This window comes from Neofelis nebulosa, chromosome 5, assembly GCF_028018385.1.
Source record: "Neofelis nebulosa isolate mNeoNeb1 chromosome 5, mNeoNeb1.pri, whole genome shotgun sequence".
Taxonomy (NCBI): Eukaryota; Metazoa; Chordata; class Mammalia; order Carnivora; family Felidae; genus Neofelis; species Neofelis nebulosa.
Window position 1 is genome coordinate 131,864,701 of NC_080786.1, and position 25,366 is coordinate 131,890,066.

General features: G+C 32.2%; 1 protein-coding gene across 7 annotated transcripts in view; it reads left to right on the top strand.

The window, feature by feature from the left end:
* Positions 1 to 25,366, top strand: part of USP25 (ubiquitin specific peptidase 25) — a 151,232-nt gene that overhangs the window by 116,763 nt on the left and 9,103 nt on the right. For 5 of the 7 annotated variants that reach the window (XM_058731764.1, XM_058731763.1, XM_058731762.1 and 2 more), the window contains 5 exons: positions 3,998 to 4,111; positions 6,078 to 6,173; positions 17,549 to 17,727; positions 20,127 to 20,205; positions 23,426 to 23,505. In XM_058731764.1, coding sequence (XP_058587747.1) covers positions 3,998 to 4,111; positions 6,078 to 6,173; positions 17,549 to 17,727; positions 20,127 to 20,205; positions 23,426 to 23,505 — 548 coding nt within the window. The remainder of the gene's footprint in view (positions 1 to 3,997; positions 4,112 to 6,077; positions 6,174 to 17,548; positions 17,728 to 20,126; positions 20,206 to 23,425; positions 23,506 to 25,366) is intronic. The other 2 variants (XM_058731765.1, XM_058731766.1) reach the window with 1 other exon arrangement.

Consider the following 25,366-nt stretch of genomic DNA (forward strand, 5'->3'; position numbering starts at 1 on the left):
ATTATAAAAAATCATAATTATAGACTGTTGATCATTTGATTTGGAACTTAAAAAGAAAAGTATAAAATTTAGCGTTATTTCTTTTTTTCCCTCACCCCTCCCTCCATCTTTGGTCTTCATACATTGAAATAGTTGGGAATGTAAGGTAATAATTTTCATTGTTTCATGGAATATGTTTAATAGTAAAGTACTAGATATTCTAGGTTAGAGTATTATTAGCAGGATAAATGTGATATTGCAATGTGGCTTATGCATATTTCAGTAGTGTCCTATACAAAATTGTCATTATAACCCTCCTGTATTGTGGCTCTCAAGTATGTCTTTTTATAGCAATAAATTGAGTACACTGGTATCATACTGTGTTTTCAGTAAATATGACATTCTGAGAGATGTTATTTCAAGAATTTTCTACTACAAAAACGTTCGGTTGTTGTAGTTACTTATTTTTTTAATAAGTGAGCGAAGCAGCTGTAATGCAGGTTTCATGATAGCTAATTTTAGTATTTGTAGATTAGCCTCCAAGAGAAGTAACGGGAACAGGGCATATAATTTTTCAACACACAATTTTCTATTTAGTGAACTTAATCTCAGCAATAACCTACTAATTACAATGAGGTCTTTAATATGATAGGACCTTGATTAACCAAAATGTTCAATTAATAAGGTATGTTAATTATGTTTCGATAAATGAAATAATCAAATTACTTTTTTATTTCATTCCCTGTTTGAAAAATTTTTACTATATATTATTTTGCTATAAAAATGTATTAACATAGATTTTTTTTTAATATTATTATTCTAAATTTTGCAAATGCCCTGGAGATTCTAAATGAGCTTTGATGAACCCCTGCTAACTCTATAGCACTCCTGGAAAATGCTTCTTGTAATGAATCTGGGATGTCTCACTTCTTGGGTCCTGGTAGAAGAGGAAAACAGGGAGGTAAAAAGGACAGAGAAGTAGATACAAGGGAGAAATATTTTTGTCTGATATAAAAATGTAATTTGCTTGGCCCTTTGCTAATTAGGAATTTTATTTGTTAAAGCCTACATTATAGTTAATAAGTATCCTCCTTTTAACTGTAATCAAAAAGCCAAAAGTAGTATTTAGCTTAATATAGAAACGTGATTTATTTTTTTTTTTTTTAGTTTGGCTAATCATGTGTAACATAAATTTGCAGAAACCAGCACTTAAATTTTGTTACTTTGTTAAATTAAGTTACTAATACAGATATCATCTTACAAGCCTACAACCTACTGCTTCGTTCTACTTGAGAGAGGAGGATAGCACTGAGAGAGTATGATAGAGAGCTAGCGTAAATATTTTTCCATTTGGCTTATCTTCTGGAGTAGTACCAACAGTTGGCCCCAGTTGTTTGTATAAATCCTGCAACATTTCTAGGAATATGTTAATCATGGCTATCTGAAGGATTTTGTTCTTGGTCTCATGATTAGTTGCTTAGGATCATAGTAACCACCTCCTGGTTTTTCTCATTTAAAGGTATACATATGTTAGAAACTAAATTGTATAGATGAAAAGAGTGTTTAGACTTTAGGACTAGATAGTCCTGGGTTTTTTAATATTGGTTTTAATTCTCACTAACTAGGCAAACTTAAATAAGGTGCTTAATTTTTCTAAACCTGTTTGCTTTTACATAAAATAGACATGATTGTGGGACTAGTTAGGATTATTTTTTGAGGGAGCCTAGCATGTAGTGTGAGTACTAAGCAGCTGTTAGTTTGTTTTTGTTGCTTAAATACTAACCATTTCACAAATATACAATATATTAAGTTCCAATCTTAGTTGAAGAATTCTCTGGAAAGCATAGTCCTAGAAACCATAGAGAGATGTTTCCTAAGTGTTCACACTGCTTACTTTTTATAAGAATACCTTTAATTTTAAGTGGAATATTTTAGGAAATTTGAAAAATACAGAAAAGTATACTTTAAGAAAGCAATCTTTGTAGTCCCACTTTTCAAAGCTATAATCACTGTTAATATTTTGGTATGCTCTTTTTCATTCTTATTTTTATGTACAGGTTTGGGATTTTTTTTTTTTTTTTTTTTTTTTTTTTTTGCTGAGGTACTACTGCATGTAAAATTTTGTATGTATCTTGCCTTGTCTTCTTTTAATATTTAACACTGTAACATAGCCATTTCCCCATGTTAAAAATTTTGTAAAAAACATTTAATGGTTGGGTGTTATTCCATTGAGTGATTAAATTCTTATTTACACACCCATTCCCCCATTGTATATTTGTTTCTACTTTTGCATTATTACAAATAGGCTGTTACAAATAAAACTTATTCTGTATTTCAGTTTATTTCTTTAGAATACATTCCCCATAGTTGAATTACTAGGTTAAAAGATAGGAGCATATTAAGGGGATCAAGGAAATTGTAGTTATATAGCTTCCTTAAAGCCCTTTCATGAGAAACCACTTTTTTAAAAAATCCACTTAATGGATTTCAGGCAATTAATAAAAGTCTTTGTATTTTAATTATTTTTGGAACTTCTGTTAACTGAAGAACTTATTAACTCCTTTCAAGTTTAGCCTTTGTTAAGGTGTTTTTATAGGGTCTGACAATAGTAAAAAAAGATAAATACACATGTACTTTACTTTAATGAACCCTCATATTCTTTATATGGAAAAATTTTATGGTGCTTTAGGGTACCTAGACTTGATGAATAATACAAAAGAATTATTATATTCACCCAAAGTTTTTTCCCTTTTTCAACTTGCACCCGTATAACTTGTCAGTATGATGCTGTTGAAACTCTTGTGTGGTAACTGAAAAGGTTTATAAAACATCTTTTCCTAAGTGCAACTGTTTTGTTTTTTTTTTTTTTTTCCCAAAGGCAATATTTTTTTTATACGGAGTAGTATTCTAAGTAATATTCCCAGTTGCTACTTGCCTTACCTTTATATTCTTTCTTCTTAAAATAGTATTGTTTTAGATTAGTTTGATTGTGAGAAATTTTATACCAGTGTCTAGACAGATCGCCTAATTTACCTGCTTAAATTTCACTCTTAGGAAGAGAGACCTAGCACAATTATTCTTCTTTCATATGCTAAACGGATTAAAAATCCTTAATTAAATGTCATGGGCTAATAAGCATATCTCTCTAGGTATGTATGACAGTAATATTGGGTTATTCTATTCGAATATAAGCACTTTAAAGCAATATAATATAATATTGGTAATACTTGTCATTATAGAACCACTAATGTGTATCAGGTATTACATTAGCTGAATATTATCTCTCGTGATCACAACTATGCAGGTTGGTTATTTCCTCTTGAAAAGTTGAGGACTCAAAATAAGGAAACCTTTTCTAGATGTGTTATGTTTAAAAATAGCATTTCTTTTAAAAGGAACAATATCAGTCTTGGCCATTAGTTTTTGTTTTATTGTTTAAACTCTTTTTGCATATGTTCTTAGACTCTTAGAATTCCTTAGACTCTTCTATATAAATATATCATACAAGTCTCTCATAGACTTTACAGAGTGAGTTAAACCCAGTAGAGTATGGATATTAATTGGATATACACTTACTTATTAGAAAGGTAGAGCCGTAAGAAAGAAAACCTATAAATTCTCTGGGTTCAGAGGAGGTCAGTCTTATTTTGATGAAGTTATCAGTAAAGGATTTACGGAATTATTAGAATTTAAAAAAACAAAAGCTTCAGCTATAACTTATAGATAACATTAGGAACTACAACTCTAGTATTTATTATTTTTAAGGATTTGGTATGGTATCCTTGTAGAAATGCTTTGTGGAAAAAAAAAGATTTAGTGGTTGAGATGTAAAAGGAAAGCTATAGATCTTGTATTATTACTTGATTAATGCATTCACTTTTAATGTTAGTGTTAGGTGGTCATTTCATACTAAGGAAATGCAGGTGTTTTTAAAAGATTCGTGAATCTCTGCCCTTTAACACTTGTTACTTCCAATGTTCTCTTTTCTAATGTTCATACTAATAATTTTTTTCTGCAGAAACCTGAAAATACCACAAGCCAACCACCTTCTAACCAGCAAATTGTAGAGGTGGCGATTCCTCATGTAGGGAAATTCATGATTGAGTCAAAGGAGGGGGGTTATGATGACGAGGTACCTTTGTTATAGATGTCTGCACTGTTCTTACTTATGTTTGGCTATTTAATACACATACTTGGGGCATGCATGCACCTTCACCTTTATGTCTATTGCTGCATAACATACAGCTTACCCACCCGTGATCTGAAATTACCTTACCAACTGCTAACTACTTTGTATTTCAAATGAAAGTTTAAGTAGAAAGCTTACAGAATTTGTCAAAAGGATAATTTTATGTTTCCAGAGTTAATTCTCTATGTAGACATATGATCAGTTTATTCTCAGATTGATAGCTATCAATAAGGTTTGTTTCATTGAATAGCAAAAATTTGAATATTTAAAAAATAAGTTTTTCCTATTTCACTTGAATTATGTATTATAATACTTTACCCACCATTTCCTGCCTAAAGATCCTACAGCATGATTGAAAATAGATAGTGGATATTTTTGTTTCTGCAACCTCCATATGAATGTGAAGTGAGTGATTCATCATTTCTCAATGCCTACCAGTGCTTTATACACTGTGGCAACTCCATTTTATCTCTTCACTCTTAGTTCTTTCTCATCTACTTAGTTTCCCAAATTATAAAGAGGCAGTTTTGCTTTCTGTAATATGGTTCTTGAGACTCCAGATGAAAATGTGCTATTGTCCTTATCCTATCAGATCCCCCCAGCTTTTCACTTTTTTCTTAAACCTCTTACATTCGATCTTTTTTTTATATTTGAGAGAAGGGCCAGTGAAGCTGTTTCTGAATAGTAACACAGGGAAGACCTTGAATTCTATCATTTATTAGTTTTTACTGGCATGGATGAGAATTTAATAGATATTAAATAGTTTTTTCCAAGTAACTTTTTCAACTTACTCCAAAGTTACAATTAAGCTGTTAAATAGGAATTAATCACCAAAATCAGAGGTGTCACAAAGACATTAATATTTCTGTGCCAGTGTAAGAGACCATGGGCCATGAGGAAAATGAGAAGCTGGTGTGTGAGATAGGAACTGGTCAGAAGGATTTTCTGAAGCAGATGTTAGATATATTGTGACTCTGAGTGTATAATCAAACTATTATATGAATCAAAGGTTACAGATGCAATCTCTTGATTGCGCTAATAGCTTCCTAGTTCCTTGAGTTGTTTCATTTTGCAGGTATTTTAAAATGTAAACAGCTAAGAATGATAAACAATTATAAAAACAAAGAAACACTTAAGTATTTACCAGTTAATAGCAGTACACTGTTCCAGTTAACCATTTTATTACCATGTTGGTGCTTGAAAGTTATGGAAACTGGCATGTTTTTAATACAAATGTTAATTTATTGATCAAGCACCTGAGTGCTTATTTTAGGGTGAGCCTTCTGGTATTTTAAAAAAGTAGAATTGTGATTAATCATTTAACACTATGTTTTGTGCAAATGCTTATGCTGTTGGCAGAGATGCATTGTGTTTTCTTTTTGTAATTGATTGGCGTGACAGTTTAACAGTGCATGTACCTCGGAACTTAAAGTCATGTGGATACAGGGCTGCAGCTTATAGACATTTAGGTTGTAGAATTATGCAGGGGTGCCCAGCCCAAAGGCAGAAGTGGAAGTGAAATTGAGCTCATGCTGAGCTCCTCAAACCTTAAAGAAGAGGCACTTTTTAAAATAAAAACTGTTGCTTGTTCTAAGTGGTTCTCAGAGAGCAGCACATTTTTTAAATTTGTCAAGAGGAGGTGCCTTTTTAAAATTCTTCAGTTCAGGGAGGGTGCCTCTGTGCAGTTTGCACAAAGGCACCCTGTGGAGCTAGCTGTGGCCCTGTATGGATGCTTTTGAAAGATACTTAACGTGCACACTGGATCATATTTGCTATAAAATATGCAGTGGTTGATTTATAAATAGTAAAAAAACAAAGGACTTTTAACTTGCATGTAAAGAAATTTGTTTTTATTTTTTACTTTTATGTTAACCATTCAAAAACTCTTACTTTAAATTCCTTGTGGCAGATCATGATGACACCGAACATGCAAGGTATTATCATGGCGATAGGTAAATCCAGGAATGTATATGACAGGTGTGGCCCTGAAGCAGGGTTCTTTAAGGTACAATTAACATTTTCATTTAATTTTTTTTATTTTTTTTTAATTCTTAAACTATTTTATTTTCTTGAATTAAATTTGATTTCCTATATAGTTTCTCTTTTCCTGCCTTAGCCATGGCTACCTGATGATCTGAGGGTTTCTTTTATACATGAATCTAGGACTGATTCTTTCTGTTTGTTTGTTTTTGGTAACCCAGATAATTTAACAACAACAAAAAAGGCATTTTACTTGGGTTACCCTAATAGTGCATCTCTGGTTTATTAGCAGAAATTTCAATTGTGTTTTTATTCTAAGGGAATAAAAGGAATTAAGCAAAAATAGGAACTGAGTAACTGATTCCGGTATTGTTTATTTTCTTCTCGTTTGTAATACTCTTGCAGGGTTATTTACCTCAGTACCTGGGTTTTGTTGTCTCCCGGCTTCAAAGAATGAAGAGATGAAAAATAAAATGAGCAGCAGGCAAAGTTTATTAGAGTGTAACGAAGTAACAATAGTAGGAAAGCTCTCTTTACAGAGAGGAGGCATTCGAAGGTCAATACCCAGGACTGTATGTAGGCAAGGGTCTTTGTTTTTTAAGGTTTTGGTCCTTCTGTTCCTTCTCAGGCTGTACCCTTACTGGCTTGATAACTCTAGGTGCTGGGTTGTCCATTCCTGATTGGCTCGACTCCACTGTGTGAGGCGTCAGACTGTGGGCCTACTGTCTCTCGTAGAGCATAAGTTGAATGGTTTACTTTTTTTAGTTCGGTATTTTGAGTGTCAAATTCCTGAGGGAAACCTGAGGGGGAGTAGGTGGTATCTGTTACATTCTTTTTTTTTTTTTTTTTAATTTTTTTTTTCAACGTTTTTTATTTATTTTTGGGACAGAGAGAGACAGACAGAGCATGAACGGGGGAGGGGCAGAGAGAGAGGGAGACACAGAATCGGAAACAGGCTCCAGGCTCCGAGCCATCAGCCCAGAGCCTGACGCGGGGCTCGAACTCACGGACCGCGAGATCGTGACCTGGCTGAAGTCCGACGCTTAACCGACTGCGCCACCCAGGCGCCCCGGTATCTGTTACATTCTTAAGAGGAACCTTACATAAGCCCGAGAGGGTTCGCTGTGGTCAGAAGCTCCCAGCATTGTTCCAAAATAGGTGTTTTCCTCAGGTTCTAACCATCCCCCTCTGCCTATTTTATCCTCTTCTCCCTATCATAATCCTATTAGTCAGTATTCTAATATTTTTTTTCTAAATTTCACTATCATTTGATATTAAACTGCTTTCTTCATTTGGTTTTAAAAATTATTTGTTCATTTATTTTTTGTTATTCACTTATGTTTTCTTCAGCTTTAATTTTTGATGTCCTTGTCATTTCAAGACATGTGAGTCCATCAAGCAGTTGCATTATTCCGTGACCACATCTTTTTTTCCCTCTAATATCAGATCTTTATGGTGTTTTGATTACAGTATTATTGGTTTTATTTTTTTGAAAGATGAAAACACTGTATGTTTTGCCATTTTATTTTGATTTACCAAAAATTTCAAGTTTTTTTCACTTTTTGCCCTTTTTTGTGTTTTTTTCTACAAGTAACAGCAGTTTGCTACAAGAACCTGTATGCTCCCTTATTTGACCTTAAAAATCTAAAATTTTCCCTTAATTTTCTATACTCTTCCCTCATCCAACTCAGTCTCCAAAAAGTTGCTTATTTTCACTATTTCTTTCATTCTATTGTACAAAAAAAGGGCCTTGTGCATAGTAGCTTTATATCAATAAACACTTTTGAGCTTGTTAGGATTAGAGTGACCAGCCATCTTGGTGTACCCAGGGCTAAGGAGATTTCTGGAATATAGGATTTTAAGTGCTAAACCACAGACTGGTCCCAGGGTGAGTTGATCACTCTATTAAGATCTATAAGAAAGGTTGAAAACTGCTGCTATTGAAAAAAAAAATCAAAACTTTATGTTTAAAAATTCACCTTTATTTTCAGGTAGTCCGTATTTTCTTTGCTTAAAATGCACTGAATGTATGTCTTCTAGAGTTTTTATCTATTTCTCATGGGAAAATTATCTGTCATTTACAGTAACATTGTCATTTTTTGGTCAAGTTGGGTAGGTATCTTTATGTTGAAATGTAAATCTCACTGCTTTTAGTTTAATACCTGCACATATTTTAAAGAGCCAGCTAATTATATACACTACAAACAGCAGTCACACTGCACCGTTACTCCCACCATGGTAACAGCTTCCAGTTATTTTATCTACTACTTTTGGCATGAATTCCACGTCTTTAAGAAAACATACATGCTTGTATTTCTGTGATTCTTAGTTTACACGTTTCCTGTTGAATTTCTTATTTATAGGATATGAACAATGCGCTCTCCTCACACATACAGACATGCGTGCGTGTGCATGTAAAATTTCGTCATTTTGATTAAATCAGAATTCTCAGTTTCTATTATTTCTGTGTATGCTACTCAGGATTGAACTAAGCCATAAACATTATTACTTCTACTTTTTTTGTTTCCCTTCAGCTTTCATTTTCTTTGGAGTTGTTTTAGTTTTTGTTTTGCTTGGTTTTCCGTATGTGTTACTGATGTACTTTAAACTCTCCACCAGTTGTTTAAATCTCTTTGTATTCTGTTGTCAGTTTTAACTTCTCAGGAGCTTCAGTTTATTCTGGAATAGACTTCTTCTGGAATAGACTTATAGAATAATAGACTTAATAGAAGAAGTCTGTTTTAGAAGTCTATTCCAGAGCTTTGTAAACTGCTTTAGTGACTGCATTGATTTTCCTTTTCCCCCAGTATATAACTGATATCTTGGGATCTTTATTCACCATTACCCTGGGGATGCCCTTTACATCTTGTCATTTATGTATTTTCTATATTCCATATACTTCTCTTTTTTGGTTTACCTTCTAATTTTGAGGCAGCAGTAAATCTCTCAAGTTTATATCCAAGTATATTTATTTTCATCTATCTGTAATTAAGGGATATATAGGTGTGTGTGTAATCTTATGTAAACATTAATCAGTTGATAAATAATGTGTATTTTTGGTATAGGTAAAATGATTAGGTTTTTGAAAATTCTAGCTAGTAGTATATAATTTTAGAAGATTTGTCATGTAAATAACAAAAGTAATATGTACACAATGCAGTCTATTCAGTAATATACACGTGTCTAAAATAAAACTAATAATGGCAGTCTCTGCCACTGCCCTGTGTAGCCACTGTTATCACTGTGTAACCTTTCTGTTTTTTTCCCTTTTGTTTATACCAACTTGCATGTATAGGGAAATTTCTTTTCATTTTTAAATTTTACTATTAACATTATTTTGTAACTCATATAACTCAAATATATTGTGGTCATTCTTTTTTTTATAGTGAGTATTAAAGTGAAGACAATATATCTACCATATTATCTTTACCACCTACATTTGATATTCCATTTTATATATATATATATATATATATATATATATATATATATATATATACTTTCACTTATTATATATTACCCTTTTTATGGACATAAGTCATGTTGTTTCCCAGCCTTCCATTTCTGTGTAAGCTAGTTTATGGTACCTTTAGTTTGTGGTACCACTTTTCATAAAGAAGTTTTAAAAACACTGTGCTTTCAAATCTTTCTGCTTCTTTCTGGATTCTGCAGTTTTGTTGCTATATAAAAAGCCTTCTTTCACCCAAAGTATAAGTTTTCTGCAATAGTTTCTTAAAGCATTTTTCTTAATAAATTTTTATTTTATGAATTCAGATGTACACACTATTTACAGTTAACTCTGTAACATTTTATTTGGGTTTTCTACATTCTCTATTAAAATTTTTTATTATATTTTTCTTTTTTGTACTAGCTTCGTCACGTTTGATTTTATGCTTATGTTAGTCTTAATTTCTTTTTTTTTTGTACTCTGGTGTAGTTTACATAGTAATTGTCTGTTCCATAAGAGTAAGTTAGAACTTGAAAAACATATGAGCCTAGCCCTTTTTTTTTTTTTTAATTTTTTTTTCTTTTTAAATTTTTTTTCAACGTTTTTTATTTATTTTTGGGACAGAGAGAGACAGAGCATGAACGGGGGAGGGGCAGAGAGAGAGGGAGACACAGAATCGGAAACAGGCTCCAGGCTCCGAGCCATCAGCCCAGAGCCTGACGCGGGGCTCGAACTCACGGACCGCGAGATCGTGACCTGGCTGAAGTCGGACGCTTAACCGACTGCGCCACCCAGGCGCCCCCCCAGCCCCTTTTTTTGGTAGTAGATTTTTTGATAATTTTTTTGGTTCCTTCCACAATGATTGGCCTGTTAAAATGTTCTGTTTTCTTGGCAGTTGATTCTAATCATTATCAACATTTAGTATTAATTCACAAAATGTGTATGTAGCACAGCACTAACATATGATCACTGCTTCTGTCTTTTTCCCTAAATTAGATGTAGTATATTTTTAAATCTTATTTTTTTAATGCTTAGTTTATTATCGATGAGGAAAAATGAGGAAAAAGGTGTATATGTCTCTATATCTATATATATCTATATATATCTCTATATATATAGAGAGAGATATATTCTGTCACATTACCAAAAAAAAAAAATCTTTATTGGGTTTATTTTATATTAGCTTTTTGGCCATGAGAAGTTTTTCAACTCTGTGCCTTGTTCTATATAAGGACTTATTTATGTATTGTGATTAGATCAATTTTAAATGTTACATATGTTTGCTAGTGGTAAAACCATATAATGAAATGTTTTTTACTGATAAAAAGATAATTTGGTGAATAAAACTTCTGTCTGGGTAATTGAACTTGTTAAGGTTTAACCTCTTAATTAAGAAGAGTAACCAGCTCAGCCAGTCATGGTTACTGTATCAACCACAGATCCTTCCCCATGGGAGTCTGCCCCCTTATAAACACATAATATAAGAGTTAATAGGCAGGCAGACCTGGAAGAATAAAATGAGGAAAGATGCTTACCTGGGTTCTTTTCCCAAATGGACTTTGTTATGATTAGTTTCCACTGTTAATAGAAAATCCCCGAATATAGTGGTTTAAAGAGAGGCATTTTTGTCATGTAAAAATGAAATTCAGAGAAAGGTGGTACAAGACTGCTATGATGAGCAAATATGAAAGCCAGAAGGAAAATATTCACACAGTACTTGTTGCTTGTATGTGTATGTGTACAGTGGGTGCAGTGGGTGGGTCATACCATAATTATAATCAAAGGATTTATATACTTTTATTTCATTTACTTTGAAAGACATTAAAAATTTTTTGCCTTTTTTTTTTTTTTGGCCTGTATCTATTTCAGTGTCCTAAAGATTTTAATGAAGTACTAACACTTCTGTAATAATGAAACTTTTTTCTTTTAAGTTATTTTATGGCTTCATAACAGTTGTTCCTCGTTGACATAATTTTATCAGTTCTTTTTATTTTTGAAATGCCTGTTATTATTACCCCTTTGTTTACTCAAAAGATATAAGAATATATTTATTATCACAACATAAAACATGCCAAAAAGTACAGCTCATGAGTGTGCAGCTCAGTGAATTACCACAGAGAGGACATGTCCGCGTAACTACCAGTCAGCCCTAGAACATTATAGTACTTCAGAAGCTACTTTTGTTTCTCATTCCTATCACCGCTACTTTCTCCCACTACCCAAAAGCAGACATTATCAGGACTTGTAACAACATAAGCAAGTGTACTTAATACACTTGGAATCTTGTAGTACAGTTCCTTTTTCGTCTGGCTGCTTTTATTTAAGAACGTGTTTGGAGCTTTAGCTATGTTACTGACTGTAGTTTATTGATCTCATGGTATCCCACTGTATGCCAGTACTGTAAGTTTTTTACATCCTGTTGATGGGCATATTCAAGATGTATTTATTATCTGCTTATATCAAGGTTTTGTCTTAAATCTAATGTATGTAGCTGGAAAAATGATGGACTGAGTTTCTGCCTTACCGGAGCTTATCTTTTAGTGGGGAAGCCAACACTAGTTAGAATTTTAATCAGTATGATCAGGGAGTGGTTTAACTTGGAAAAACATACAATGGGAAAACAGAGCTGGTATCTAGAGGGGGCTTCTTCGAGAAGTACCTCCAAATAGTCCAAAACATAACATTTTGACTAAGGCATCTTTTTTGCACTGACTTGAATTACCATCTTTATTACGTATTAATACGTAATAATCCACTGATGTATTTTTCTGTTTTTGAACACTACAGGTATGTACATTACGGGTCATTTATAATATATTTTGATGTTTTGTAGGAAAAACACTTTGTTGTTTTTGTTTTTTCATAAATGAAAAGTTTGGCAAGTCTCTCTTTTTTTGGATGATTTTAGAATCACTTGCCACCTCTGTCCCCAAATCCTTTCAGAATTTGATTGCACTTGCATTATGTTTATGATGAATTTAGGGTGAGATGGATAAATAACTTTTTTTTTACTATTTCCAGTCTTCCCAAAAAGAAACGTGGTATGCCTCTTCATTTTTAGTCTTCTGTTATGTCATTTAATAAGGTTTTCTAATTTTACTTTAGTAGTGGTCTTATACCTTTCTTGTTTATTCCTAGATGTATAAAAAATGTTTGTTTTTATGAATTGAATCACTTACCCTACTTTTTCTATCAGTTTATTGGTGTGATAGGTAATGGGAGAGCTAATTAATTTTATTTGTTTATATTGTATCTAGTTACCTTATTGGACTCTTCATGTTTTTTACTAATAAATTTTTACTTGAGAGTCTTATAATTATTTCAGTATACTCTCTCCCAGTAATTATCTTATTATTGGCATAATTTTCATTATACTTTTTATTTCATCACTGTTTTTATTTTGTTGACCAGACTTTTCATAATATAGTTAAATACTAAAATAATGGTAGTAAGCTTCTTTGCCTACTTTGTGATTTTAATGGAAGTGTCTCTAGTGTTTTCTTTTCAAGTATGATGTGTAGTATTGGTTTTTTTATAGATTTCCCTTTACAAATTAAAGACATTTTCTTAAATTCATAGTTGAGACTTTCTTCTAAACTGGTTGGTATTGGAAATTAGAAATATTCTAATGCATCTGTTTGAGATGTGAACAGATTTTTCTGTAATTAACCCTTGGAATGTAAAGATTTTAACATTTACCATCCCCTCTTTTTTAACCATTGTAAACACTTTTTGTATATTCTTTTTATACACAGTGTAGTTTATCAAAAATGGATGAGTGTTGGCATCTGTGTTTATAGATAAATTGATCTATAGTTTTTTAAAATATTTTTTAATACTTTATATTCATATTATTCTGGCCTTGTGTAATCATTAAGGAGACTTTGCCCTTTTCTTGGGCTTCGGAGGACTTTAGATAGAGACATCATTTGGTTCTTGAACATATGACGTAACATCATATCTCTAAAACGGTGTGAACCTGATTATTGCATACAGATCTTGGGCAACTATTTCAGTTTTTCTCCAGTTTTACTGTGTCTCTTCAAGAACTTGGTACTTTTTCTACCTTTTAAAGCAATTCTGGCCATTTCTATTTTCCTAGATGATTATCTGTTTAATCAAAAAGTTGTAGTTTATTGGCATACAGCTATATGTATTATTTTTAAATAAATTTTAAAGCTTTGTTTTTTGTATTTTTGATATTGTCACCTTTTTAATATCTGGTGTTGAATTTTCTCCCATACCTTGATATTTCATCCATCTTTTTGGAAAGAAAAGCTTTTGACTATTTCTTATCTAATTGCCACATTATTTTATTTCTTCTATCTTACTTTAGTTTCTTCCCCCAGCCCTGCCATCCCCCAGCCTCTTGAAATGTGTTTTTTCTATAGTGGTTAAGTTGGAATTTTCCTTTGACTAGTAGTCTGGCTATGTCCAATAGTTTTTGATATCTTATGATCCTAATTATTAATATAATTTTGAATCCTTTGGCCCAAGAATAATTTGAGACTATCTTTTTACCTCCTAAGAGTTTAGTTTGGGAGTTGTCCTTTTTTTTTAATTTTTTTTAAATGTTTTATTTATTTTTGAGAGAGACAGAGACAGAGACAGTGCAAGCAGGGGAGGGGCAGAGAGCTGGGGAGACACAGAATCTGAAGCAGGCTCCACGCTCCAAGCTGTCAACACAGAGCCAAAGGCAGGGCTCTAACCCACAAACTGTGAGATCATGACCTGAGCCGAAGCAGGATGCTCAACCGACTGAGCCACCCAGGTGCCCCGGGAGTTGTCTTTATTTTTAATTCCTATTTGTATTGCATTGTGGTCAAATACTATAGCCTATATGATTATAATCCCCTGGGATTTGAAGTAGGTTTTCTTCAATTTTTTGGTACATGTCAGTTTTTTAAAAAGGAGTCTATAAATATATAATTTATACACACACACACACGTATTCTCTCTCTAAAGTCACCTAACCTTATTTCACAGATAAGTGCATTAAGACTTGGAGAACTTTGTGACTTTTTTTATGTCACAATTAATAAATGGTATACCTAGCTTTTGAACCTTAGTCTAACTGATTTTCCCTTAGATCTTACTGCCTCGAGAATATATTGTATATTTGGTATCTTCTGATGTATGTATATAGTTACATCAAAATAAAGTTTATAAAAATTACACATTTAGAATATTTTATAATATGATTTAGAAAGGTAGAAAAAGTCTAGGTAGAAATTATTTCGTCTTTGGAACTGAAGATTTCAAAAGAGAGAAACTAGTCTCATTGAAGGGTCATCTGTAGATAGATGGGAAACAAACAAGAAAGGACATTATACATGTAGAGAACCTAAGAAACAAGGGCATGTGTGCATCTGTGGGGAAACCAGCCTAACCTAGGTTGAGAGAAGTCTTTTTTCAAGAGTCATAGGAAATAAGACCGAATAGGTAACTTTGGACCTGATTAGTAGGACCATGTTAAAGGTCTGGTGAAAGATAATTTTAAAAATTATTTACAAAGCAGTTCCATCACCTAATGACCAGTATTAACATTTCATTTTGTATTTGTGTAGTGGTTTCATTGCAGTATCTGTACTAATTAATTGCCTGCACAGGCAGCCAAAGTATGGAAAGGACAAACGTTAATTCTAGGGGAGTATTTCGAGACAGTAGTGTGAATAAAATTGAACAACTCAGCAGTGTTAACTTTACTTATAATGATATGGTGAAGAACTCTGCTAAATATACCGGCATTGAACATCTGTTGAAAATTTGAAGAATTAAATATGATTGTGGTATATTTTAGACATCAGAAAACCTTTTTAGAAGGCAGTTTATAAATAAACAAAAATAATTGATAATTATAAAAAATAATTTGTGCTGGTAAAAAGTGTTTTATGTGTTTGAAAAATTACTTGTAGAAATTTAAATGTACCTTACTACGTCTTCTGGATTCAACATCTATAGATTGTAACTTTGGCATTTACTTGTGAAAATTGGGATAATCTTAAATAGAACATCAAGAGATAAACATAATCTTAAAATAAAAGGGGGATATATATTCCACCTCACTAATAGAAATCTCTTTGCTCTCTATGAAAAAAATACAGCCCCTATTTTGAACATATGTAAAAATATACATAACCATTTAGTATTATAACTCCTTATCTCTAAACCAACAATATTACTTTAAGAGACTCAACATACAGATTTCTTTTATTTTGGTCATACTAATTTTGACCTGAAATGTTTGAATATTCAAAAGAACTTTTAATAGTCCGTGACAGTCATTGTCTGAGCACCATGATAAGAAAGAACAGTTATTAATGGTTTTGTTTTACATTTATTCTCAAAATCAGTACAGTTTGGTTAGTAAATGAACATGTGCCCCTTTTTTCATATTGGGAAAATGGGAAGATTTTAGAGTTCTAAGCGAAGCTTCTGTGCGCTAGTTAGGTATACAGTGAAGTAAGCCTTAATAATCTTACATGTCAAAATATATTTTCATGGCTGTTTTTAACCACAACAGCAAGACTTTAACATAGCGTATATAACCAAAAAAAGCACAATGTATTTTAGCCATAAAATAATAATTCTTTTTATAATGCTAAATATATAGAAAAGACTTATTATTGCCTTCCCTTTAGTGAAATATAAGAATGCATGACTAGAATATTTCATTTAATGTTTGTCCGTTATATTTTCTCCCTTTCTGTAAAATATAGTGTAGTATCTGGATAGCCAAGAATTGCTTAAGAAAGACATGCATTAAAAAAAAACTTTTCTAATGGAATGGATTTTTTATAAAATATTTTACATGTGGCCCCAAAATGTTTTACAGTTAATAGAGCTAGGATTTAGATAAAAGTCCAATATTAGTGAAATTTTTAAAAGTGTGATTTTTAATCATATGTGTTTCTTATATACAACAATATTTGATGTATAACCCTACCCTTGTTTCTGTATGAGCAAATATTTTCCAAATGATTGCTCATGTGTAGAAACATGTATCAGTGTTTATTATTTCCCATTATAATTAGTTGTAAATTCTGAGATGTTCCTATTTATAAAGAAAAAGGACGCTCAAGCATTAAGGTAATAATAGTGATAATATTCATTAATTATTACACTAATAAAATTCAGATTTTTTTTTAATTTTTTTTTAACGTTTATTTATTTTTGAGACAGAGAGAGACACAGCATGAACGGGGGAGGGGCAGAGAGAGAGGGAGACACAGAATCAGAAGCAGGCTCCAGGCTCTGAGTCATCAGCCCAGAGCCCAATGCGGGGCTCGAACTCGCAGACCACGAGATCGTGACCTGAGTTGAAGTCGGACGCTTAACCGACTGAGCCACCCAGGCGCCCCAAAATTCAGATATTTTTGAAGCAACAAGGAATTCATTCTGTGGTAACTACAATCTCAGGGCTTGCTTTTTCATTATTTTGGGGCTCTTTAGCTAAAAGTTAATTGCAGTGGTATTATTATGCATATAAGAGCCAGCCATTTTCTTTCAGATACGGGTATTTCAGGAAACTGTATTTCAATCCTAGAATTTGGGATATTCAAGATACACATGAAACTGATACTAGAAAGCACAGGGTAAGAGATCCCTAGTATCTCAGTCTTATGATGCCTTTGAATAGACCAGACTCCAAACAGTTTTACACTAGTATTCGCATAGTAAGCTTAGGCGTATTGTTCAGTTTAATAGTTCTCTGCATTAAAACAAAAAACTATTTATACAGTGAAAAGATGAGGGCGTATATGGTCAGTTTTAGAAAATTCTTTCAACCTGTGGAATACGGGACAATATTTGTGGATGTACCATGTGCCACCTTGTTGGTAATACTTTAAAGGAAGAAAGTGTATCTGAACACAAGAACATGTAGAGCTGTAATATTGAACGATTTTAATTACCATAATTAATCAAAATTGGCATTTTGTTACATTTTCTAGGCAATTAAGTTGGAGTATTCAAGATTGGTTAAATTGGCCCAAGAAGACACCCCACCAGAAACAGATTATCGTTTACATCATGTAGTGGTCTATTTTATCCAGAACCAGGCACCAAAGAAAATCATTGAGAAAACATTGCTAGAACAATTTGGAGATAGAAATTTGAGTTTTGATGAAAGGTAATTTAAGAAAATTAAAATGTGAAATATCTAACGTATTGTTAAATTGTCTTTTTAAAATTGCTTTTAGTGCAGTTTCTAAATGTTTATTTTATACATATTCAAAGAAAGACCTATTTCATAAATACAGCACAAAACTTAGACTTCCCTTAATTTTGAACAGTTGTTTTGGAATTTCTCTGGAGTTTATAGTCATAACCTTTAGAAGTTTGAGCTGAAAATAATTTATATTGTTTTAGTACATTTTACTTGTTGACCAAGATACTGAGCTAAGCAACATAAAGATGTACAGAAGAATATAATGTAAGCACTACCCTTTGGGGACTTAATATTTTAGGGAAATAAAGAATTTCTAGTCTCTGCACTATGTATATTTGGAGTGAGATAGTTATTTATTGTGGGAAGCTATCCTATAATTTGTAGGATATTTAGCAGTGTTCCTGACCTGTACCTGCTAAATGTCGGTAATGCCTCCCTCAAGAGGTGACAACCCAAAGTGTCTCCAGATGTTGAGAGATAACCCCTTGAAGAGCAAAATTACCCTCATTTGAGAATCACTAGAGAAAAGTATTTAACTGTATATACTAATAAAATAAAATAGTTAAATGTCCTCTGACATCAAGAGGAGCCTTAAAATGGTTAAATTACAGTTCACCCTTGAACAATGTGGAGATTAGGGGCATTGACCTCTGTGCAGTTGAAAATCTGCACATAAAGTTGTGTAACTTTTGACTCTGCTAAATTTAAACTGCTAATAACTTCCTCTTGACTGGAGGCCTTACTGATAACGTAAACAGTCGAACACATATTTTATATGTTCTATGTATCAGATACTGTATTCTTACAATAAGGTAAGCTAGAGGAAAGAAAATGTTACTGAAATCTTAAGAAAGAGAAAACACATTTACATTATTGTAGAAAATCTGTGTGTAAGTGAACCCGTGAAGTTCAAACCCATGTTGTTCAAGGATCAACTGTAGTTTGGTTTACCCAAAAATGTTTTCTTGTGAAAATTCCTATAAACTATAATTTTTGGCTGAAGTTGGAAAATTAAAATACAATCTAGTTAAAATGAATACCATTAAAAAATTTAGGCCTCAGGTAAACATCAAAGTATTAGAAGTTATTTTATTTTTATTTTTTTAAGTTTGTTTATTTATTGTGAGAGAGTATGGAAGGGAAAGAGAGTGAGGGAGAGTGAGAGGATCCCAAGCAGGCTCCACACTGTCTGCGTAGAGCCCAACGCAGGGCTTGAATTCACAAACTGTGGTGATCATAACCTGAGCTAAAATCAAGAGTTGGATGCTTAACTGAGCCATGTAGGCGTCCCAGGAATTTATTTTAGAATACAGAATGGTTTATGTTATCTTGGGGTTTGTAGTCCATTTTAATTCTGAAATAAATTATTATCCTTTCTTGAATATCTCAAAAATACTGAATTAAAAATCTATGTGGCAGAGAAGAAAATGAGGAAAACAAAGCATCTAGGATTAAATTCCTGCTTCACCATGTATCTGCTGTGAAATGTAGGATTAAGCGAAGTAATACAAGTAAATGGTTTTGAACAATATTTGATAGATAATAAAGTGCTCATTGAATGTTGACTGTTATATTTTATTTGTAGTCGTAGGAGCATCATTTATTTTACATGTAACCACAAAGAGCTCAGAAATATGCCAGATTATGACCCTTATTATTTGGGCTGTTGGGAAACCATGTTCCAGTGAATATACGCTATTGAATTGGGGGCAAATATTAATGGGGTAATCACATTCACTTTCACTCTTTTGTAGTTATTTGTCCTGAGGACTGCAAATTCATCAGTTCGTTTTGATAATCTAATTTGTCTTATACTTGAAAAGTTAAGATGCATGTGATAGCTAAACATACTCTGCAGAGATTTCTTTAACAATGATTCTGATCATAACATGTGCAACAATGTCTCTATTACCTGAAATGATAGGCACAGTTTAGATTCTTTTTTGCTGTTCATTAATCATGCCATTTGAAATGGGAAGATGAGATTTAATATCTCCTGAGCTTGCTTAATATATATATATATATATATATGTTATAAAAAAACACATTTCATTTGTTTTTACTTATACAATATGTATTAATAAAATGTAATTTAAAAGCCATTTGTAAATATAACATGTAAATTTGAGGTAGCATTATTGATGCTGTCTACTTTATATACTTTGTAACTATCCAGTCCAACATTGATCCAAAAAACATTTTCAATTAAACTTATTTGAGAGTTGCTTCCTCAAAAAGTATTGCTTAGTGACAGTGGATTTTATTTTCACGTATGTTGGGTAGTTTAGTTTTGTGTCATATGCTTTTCACTTTTTGTGAATTTCACTTTTGATTTACGAATATATTTCTTTTATTTGAAGGTGTCACAACATAATGAAAGTTGCTCAAGCCAAACTTGAAATGATAAAACCTGAAGAAGTAAACTTGGAGGAATATGAGGTAATGTGCCTTTTGAGAGGTTGAACTGTAGATTGAGGAATTTCGGTAGTTCACTGACCTTTCTTTCATTTCCTCACCACTGAGCACATTTCATTATTGGACAGTGTTGTACATGTGAGAGAACATGCATGAGTGCTCATATCGTGCTTGTGGTAATTTTTGTACACAAAATTCTTTGTGTTAACTTTGGCTTTAAAATTAATACTGTTTTTTTTTAGTTTACCAATTCAAACACCCAGTATTTCTTTTGACTTTTAAACTTAACTTTATACATTGCCTTTTTAAATTTACAAATCTAGTAGGTTTTTAAATTAATTTACTTTTGAGAGAGAGAGAGAGAGAGAGTGTGTGTATATGAGTATGAGCAGGGAAGGAGCAGAAAGAGAGAGAGAGAGAAAGAGAAAATACCAAGCAGGCTCATAAGGGCTTGATCTCACGAGCCATGATATCATGACCTGAGCTGAAATCAAGAGTAGGACGCTTAACTGACAGAGCCACCCAGGCACCCCTATCTAGTAAATTTTAAGTTGATTTCACAAGTGCCTTTGATTAATTTTGGTCACATTTACAAACTTAATGACTTCACGTTCTCTTAAACAATTATTGTAATTCACCACATTAACATATAGGAGGAAGGATATAGAAAAATAATCATTTTTGAAAAAAATCCTGAGCTAACCTGAAATACAACTATGATAATCTACTAAAGAGTGTCTCAAAAAAAAACAACAAAACTGCGGGGCGCCTGGGTGGCTTGGTCAGTTAAGCGTCCGACTTCGGCTCGGGTCATGATCTCACGGTCCGTGAGTTCGAGCCCCGCGTCGGGCTCTGTGCTGGCAGCTCAGAGCCTGGAGCCTGTTTCGGATTCTGTGTCTCCCTCTCTCTCTGCCCCTCCCCTGTTCATGCTCTGTCTCTCTCTGTCTCAAAAATAAATAAACATTAAAAAAAAAAATTTTAAAAAAAACAACAACAATAACAAAACTGCATAGCAAAAATCATATGGAACTATGGACATTGAAACCTTTCCTTTTGTGATCAGGAAAAAGACAGGGATGTCTGCAACCACTGCTATTCAGAATTGTACTGGAAATTCACATGGGCAGCAAGGCAACAAACATAAGCAAAAAGTAAAAGATTTGAAAAGAAGAAACAAAGCTATCATTATTTGCAGATTTTACACCTAGAAAATAAAATATCTACAGATAAATTTATTAGAACTAATAAAACAGTTTTCCAACAGGCAGAACTTATGTCACATACCAATTTCATTCTTTTATCCCAGCAACAGATAACCGGAAAATGAAATTTTAAGAAAATGACACCATTTACAATAGCATCCAGAACTATAGAGTAACTAGAAGTAAATTTAACAAGAGATGTGCTTGACTTTAGGAGGCGTTAAAGAAGACCTAAGTAAATGGATATACATACTATGGAAAACTTAGTATTGCAAAGATGTCATTTTTTCCCCAGAGTAGTTTATTGATTCAGTGCAGTCCCTGTCAAACTTTTAGCAGATTGTTTGATGGAGCTTGATAAGCTGATTCAAAATTTTTACGAAATGTGGACAACTCAGTCTAGCCCAGACATTCTTGAAGAACGTAGGATGGCTCATTCTACTAGAAATCAAGAGGTACCATTCTTAACCGTTATGCTTTATAATAGTAATAGCATAAGGGTAGGTAACTTACAACAAGATAGCAGAAGAGAAAATGTAAGAACATGCACATAATATATGCCAGAGATGACAAACAAGTGGGTTGGTTACTCACTCTACCCTGTCCCCAAGATTCAAGTTACATGAAACTTGATTTTTAATTATGATTTGCCTCTGCACTCCATCCCCAGGGTTGCAACATTAGATTCACTTTAACATATTTTTGTTCTGAAAACTTCTCATATTTCTAACTGCAGAGCCATTAAATCTTACAGGTATTTATAGGACATGGTTTTAGATTCTGTGTATCCCATATATCTTTATCCTGCTCTGAGTCATGAGTCAGCCAGCCTTGGCCCACAGACCAAATCCAGCCTACCACCAAGTTTTATAAATACAGTTTTATTGGAACACAACTACAACTATTTGTTTATGTATTATACATGAGTGTTTTTACACTACAATCACAGAGTTGAATAGTGACAACAGAGACTACATGGCCTGCAAAGCCTAAAACACTTACCGTCTAGGTCTTTACAGAAGAAATTTACTCACAACTCCTCAGACATTTCTAATGACAGTAGAGTGGCAATTTAAATACTTTCCCAGAAAAGCTAACTTCACACTTGTAGGACAAATTTTATCTTTATGTGTTATTAAGGCCTACTAATACTGTAAGATTATGCCTCAAAAAATTAAAATTAAAAATTAATTTATATTCAAGGAGAGTATAGTTGGTCAACTGGTCTATATGTTTCTTACTTTCATTTGCTTATGTAATATGTATATAAGAGCTTTAATACTTTTATTATCAGTATCTTAGTTTAAATCCTATATTGAATTTGGTTATGGTTTTCCTTGAAAAAATTTTTTAAATAAATTAAAGAAAAATCCTGATTTGTTGTCTTGAGTTAGAGGGTGTCAGTTCTGAATTGTTTAGTCCTATTATATGCCCAGTAATTGGTTTTTTTGGAGGAAGGGACAGCTGAAATATGACATGCTTGTATGTTTTTCACCATACCTCAGATGAATAAACTCAGCTACCACATTTAAAATGAAATTTAACCTAAATTTGGCAAAAATAAAAGGTTAAATAAATGCATTACACTGTTTTTCTTTTAGTTTCTTAATATTCTTCATCAAATAATAGTCTTCAGTGTTGATTCTGTTAGAGTAGTAACTTCATTTACCTCCTACATCCAATTGTGATGTACATCTGTAATAATATCTTAATAATAATATGCCTTTAGACAGAACAGTTTTTGAAAGAGAGAAAACCTGGTTGATTATCTTGCCTTTGCATTTCTGTTATCTTTTAGTGAATCATTGTTATTTCATTCTTCGTTAATGTCTAGTAATTTTTACATTTATTATTATACTAATAAAGTGGTCTTGTGTATCAGAAGCTAAAGTTTTGATTTAGGTCTTATTTATCTTAATTTTGATTTCTTTGCTTCTATTACTTTGAATAGTTGTCAGAATAACACATTGCTTTATGAACAGTTTTCATTGTAGTTTTAATATCTTACTTTGTATATTTTTAATATTTTCTTTCACCTACAGGAATGGCATCAGGATTATAGGAAGTTCAGGGAAACAACCATGTATCTCATAATTGGGCTAGAAAATTTTCAAAGAGAAAGGTAAGGCAGAATGGTCAAATATGAAAAGCTTAATTTTTGCATTTAATTCTATTCAGATATGACCTCATCTTTAGAAAAGGTTTTATTCACTGTACATATTTTTAATAAACTTTTAATTTTAGAAGTTTTATCTTTATAGAGAAATTGTATAGTTGGTACTGGAAGTTTCCATATACCCCACATACTTTCCATTTTCAATTAAATCTATAAGGTTGGCATTAGTGTCTTTGTTTTTATTAGCTCTCACATTCTACAATTGAAGTTTAGGATGGAATAGGATTAGATTAAAGCCTAGAAGTTTGCTAGCGACCAAACAAGCTGGTAGCCCAACACACAGAACTCTTAGTATAACATAATATCTGCCTTTAGTCTCCAGCCTTTTTCATATTCTTTCTGAGTCTAATCTTGACTTCAAAGCAGAGACAGTGTTTCCAATGTCTCTTTGTCCAAAGTTTCATTACTATAAAAACTATAGCTATAGAAAATTGATCAGCTGTCTTCTAAGTATTATGACTACAAACACATTGTAGATCATTTTTCATTTAAGGTACAGATGATTTTAAAGGAGTTTCTACTTCTTAAACTATATTATTTTTTTTATTTTAATTGTTATTAAGAACAAAGGATAAATATTGATTTATTTACTTATACACTGATTTGCATTTACTTATTCACATATTTCTTAACTCATATCCTTTAATATTAATGTACTTGACTAGTGATTTTTTTAGAACAACTATATATATATATATATATATTTAAACATGGTAATTTATTTTATGTGATTGTTTAAATACATTGCTTAAAAATGTTCAAAAGGCATTTTAAAAAACATATTTAAAAAATAGATATTTCTAACTTATTGGTGAATCACTGAAAGTAAGCAAGTCGCCACACGTTTTTAAACCATTCCTGAAACTATTACCTTACATCATTTTTAAATTACAAAACACGGATATTCACTGTGTAATATAACACACTGCTTGGTAGTAAGATTAGTTTCCTTCTAACGTATACTTACAGGGATTATTAATTTGTAGGGTCCGGCAAAGTTATTTAAACTGAGCTGATATAAACTTAAAAACTAGAACGGTAAAAGGAGTTGAAATCGAACACTATTCACCTATGAAACTAGTTGTAGAGTTAGTTTGTCTAGAAAGCATTTGTAAAATGTCTTAATCTAATCTGTATTAAAATTTCTATTTCAACTCCAATATATAAACATAAGTTATATTTTTAAATCAGTAGAGCTTATGTTTAGCATAAAATAAACCACAAGTTGTCCCCCAGATTTCTTAAGCATGTTTGTGTCGGCCCTACAATACATTAGATAAATGAGACAAATGAGTTTTCTTGCTTTGTTTTTGAGAAAAGGGGGTAGAGGGAATGGAATCCACATAACTTTATTTCATTTAATAATTGTGTATCTAAAATTAATTTACAACTGTAGACTTTTGAGTAGAACAAGTATACTGAGAACCAGTAGGCATTATTTGTAAATTTTTTTTACTTCCAATCTCACAGCGAAGTCTAAAGTCAATAGGTAAAAAATTATTAAAAAGTTAAATTCTAATCACTAATTACACCCAAATTAACCTTCAAAAGGCAGCATTAAGAGTAGTTAAAAAATGGAAATTAGTTACAAAGGAAATAAAGGGCAACAAATACAAAGAAGAAATTGTCAAAGACAGAATACTCTAATGAACTTAAAATTTAAACGAATAATAGACTTGATCTAATCAATAACGTGAAACATTTTTTTCAAGCCTCAGTCTGGTAATAATACGGTTTGATAGGCTCAAGGAAGTGAAAAATTAATACTCAGGAAACACTATATGAAAATAACCAATTAACAAATTTA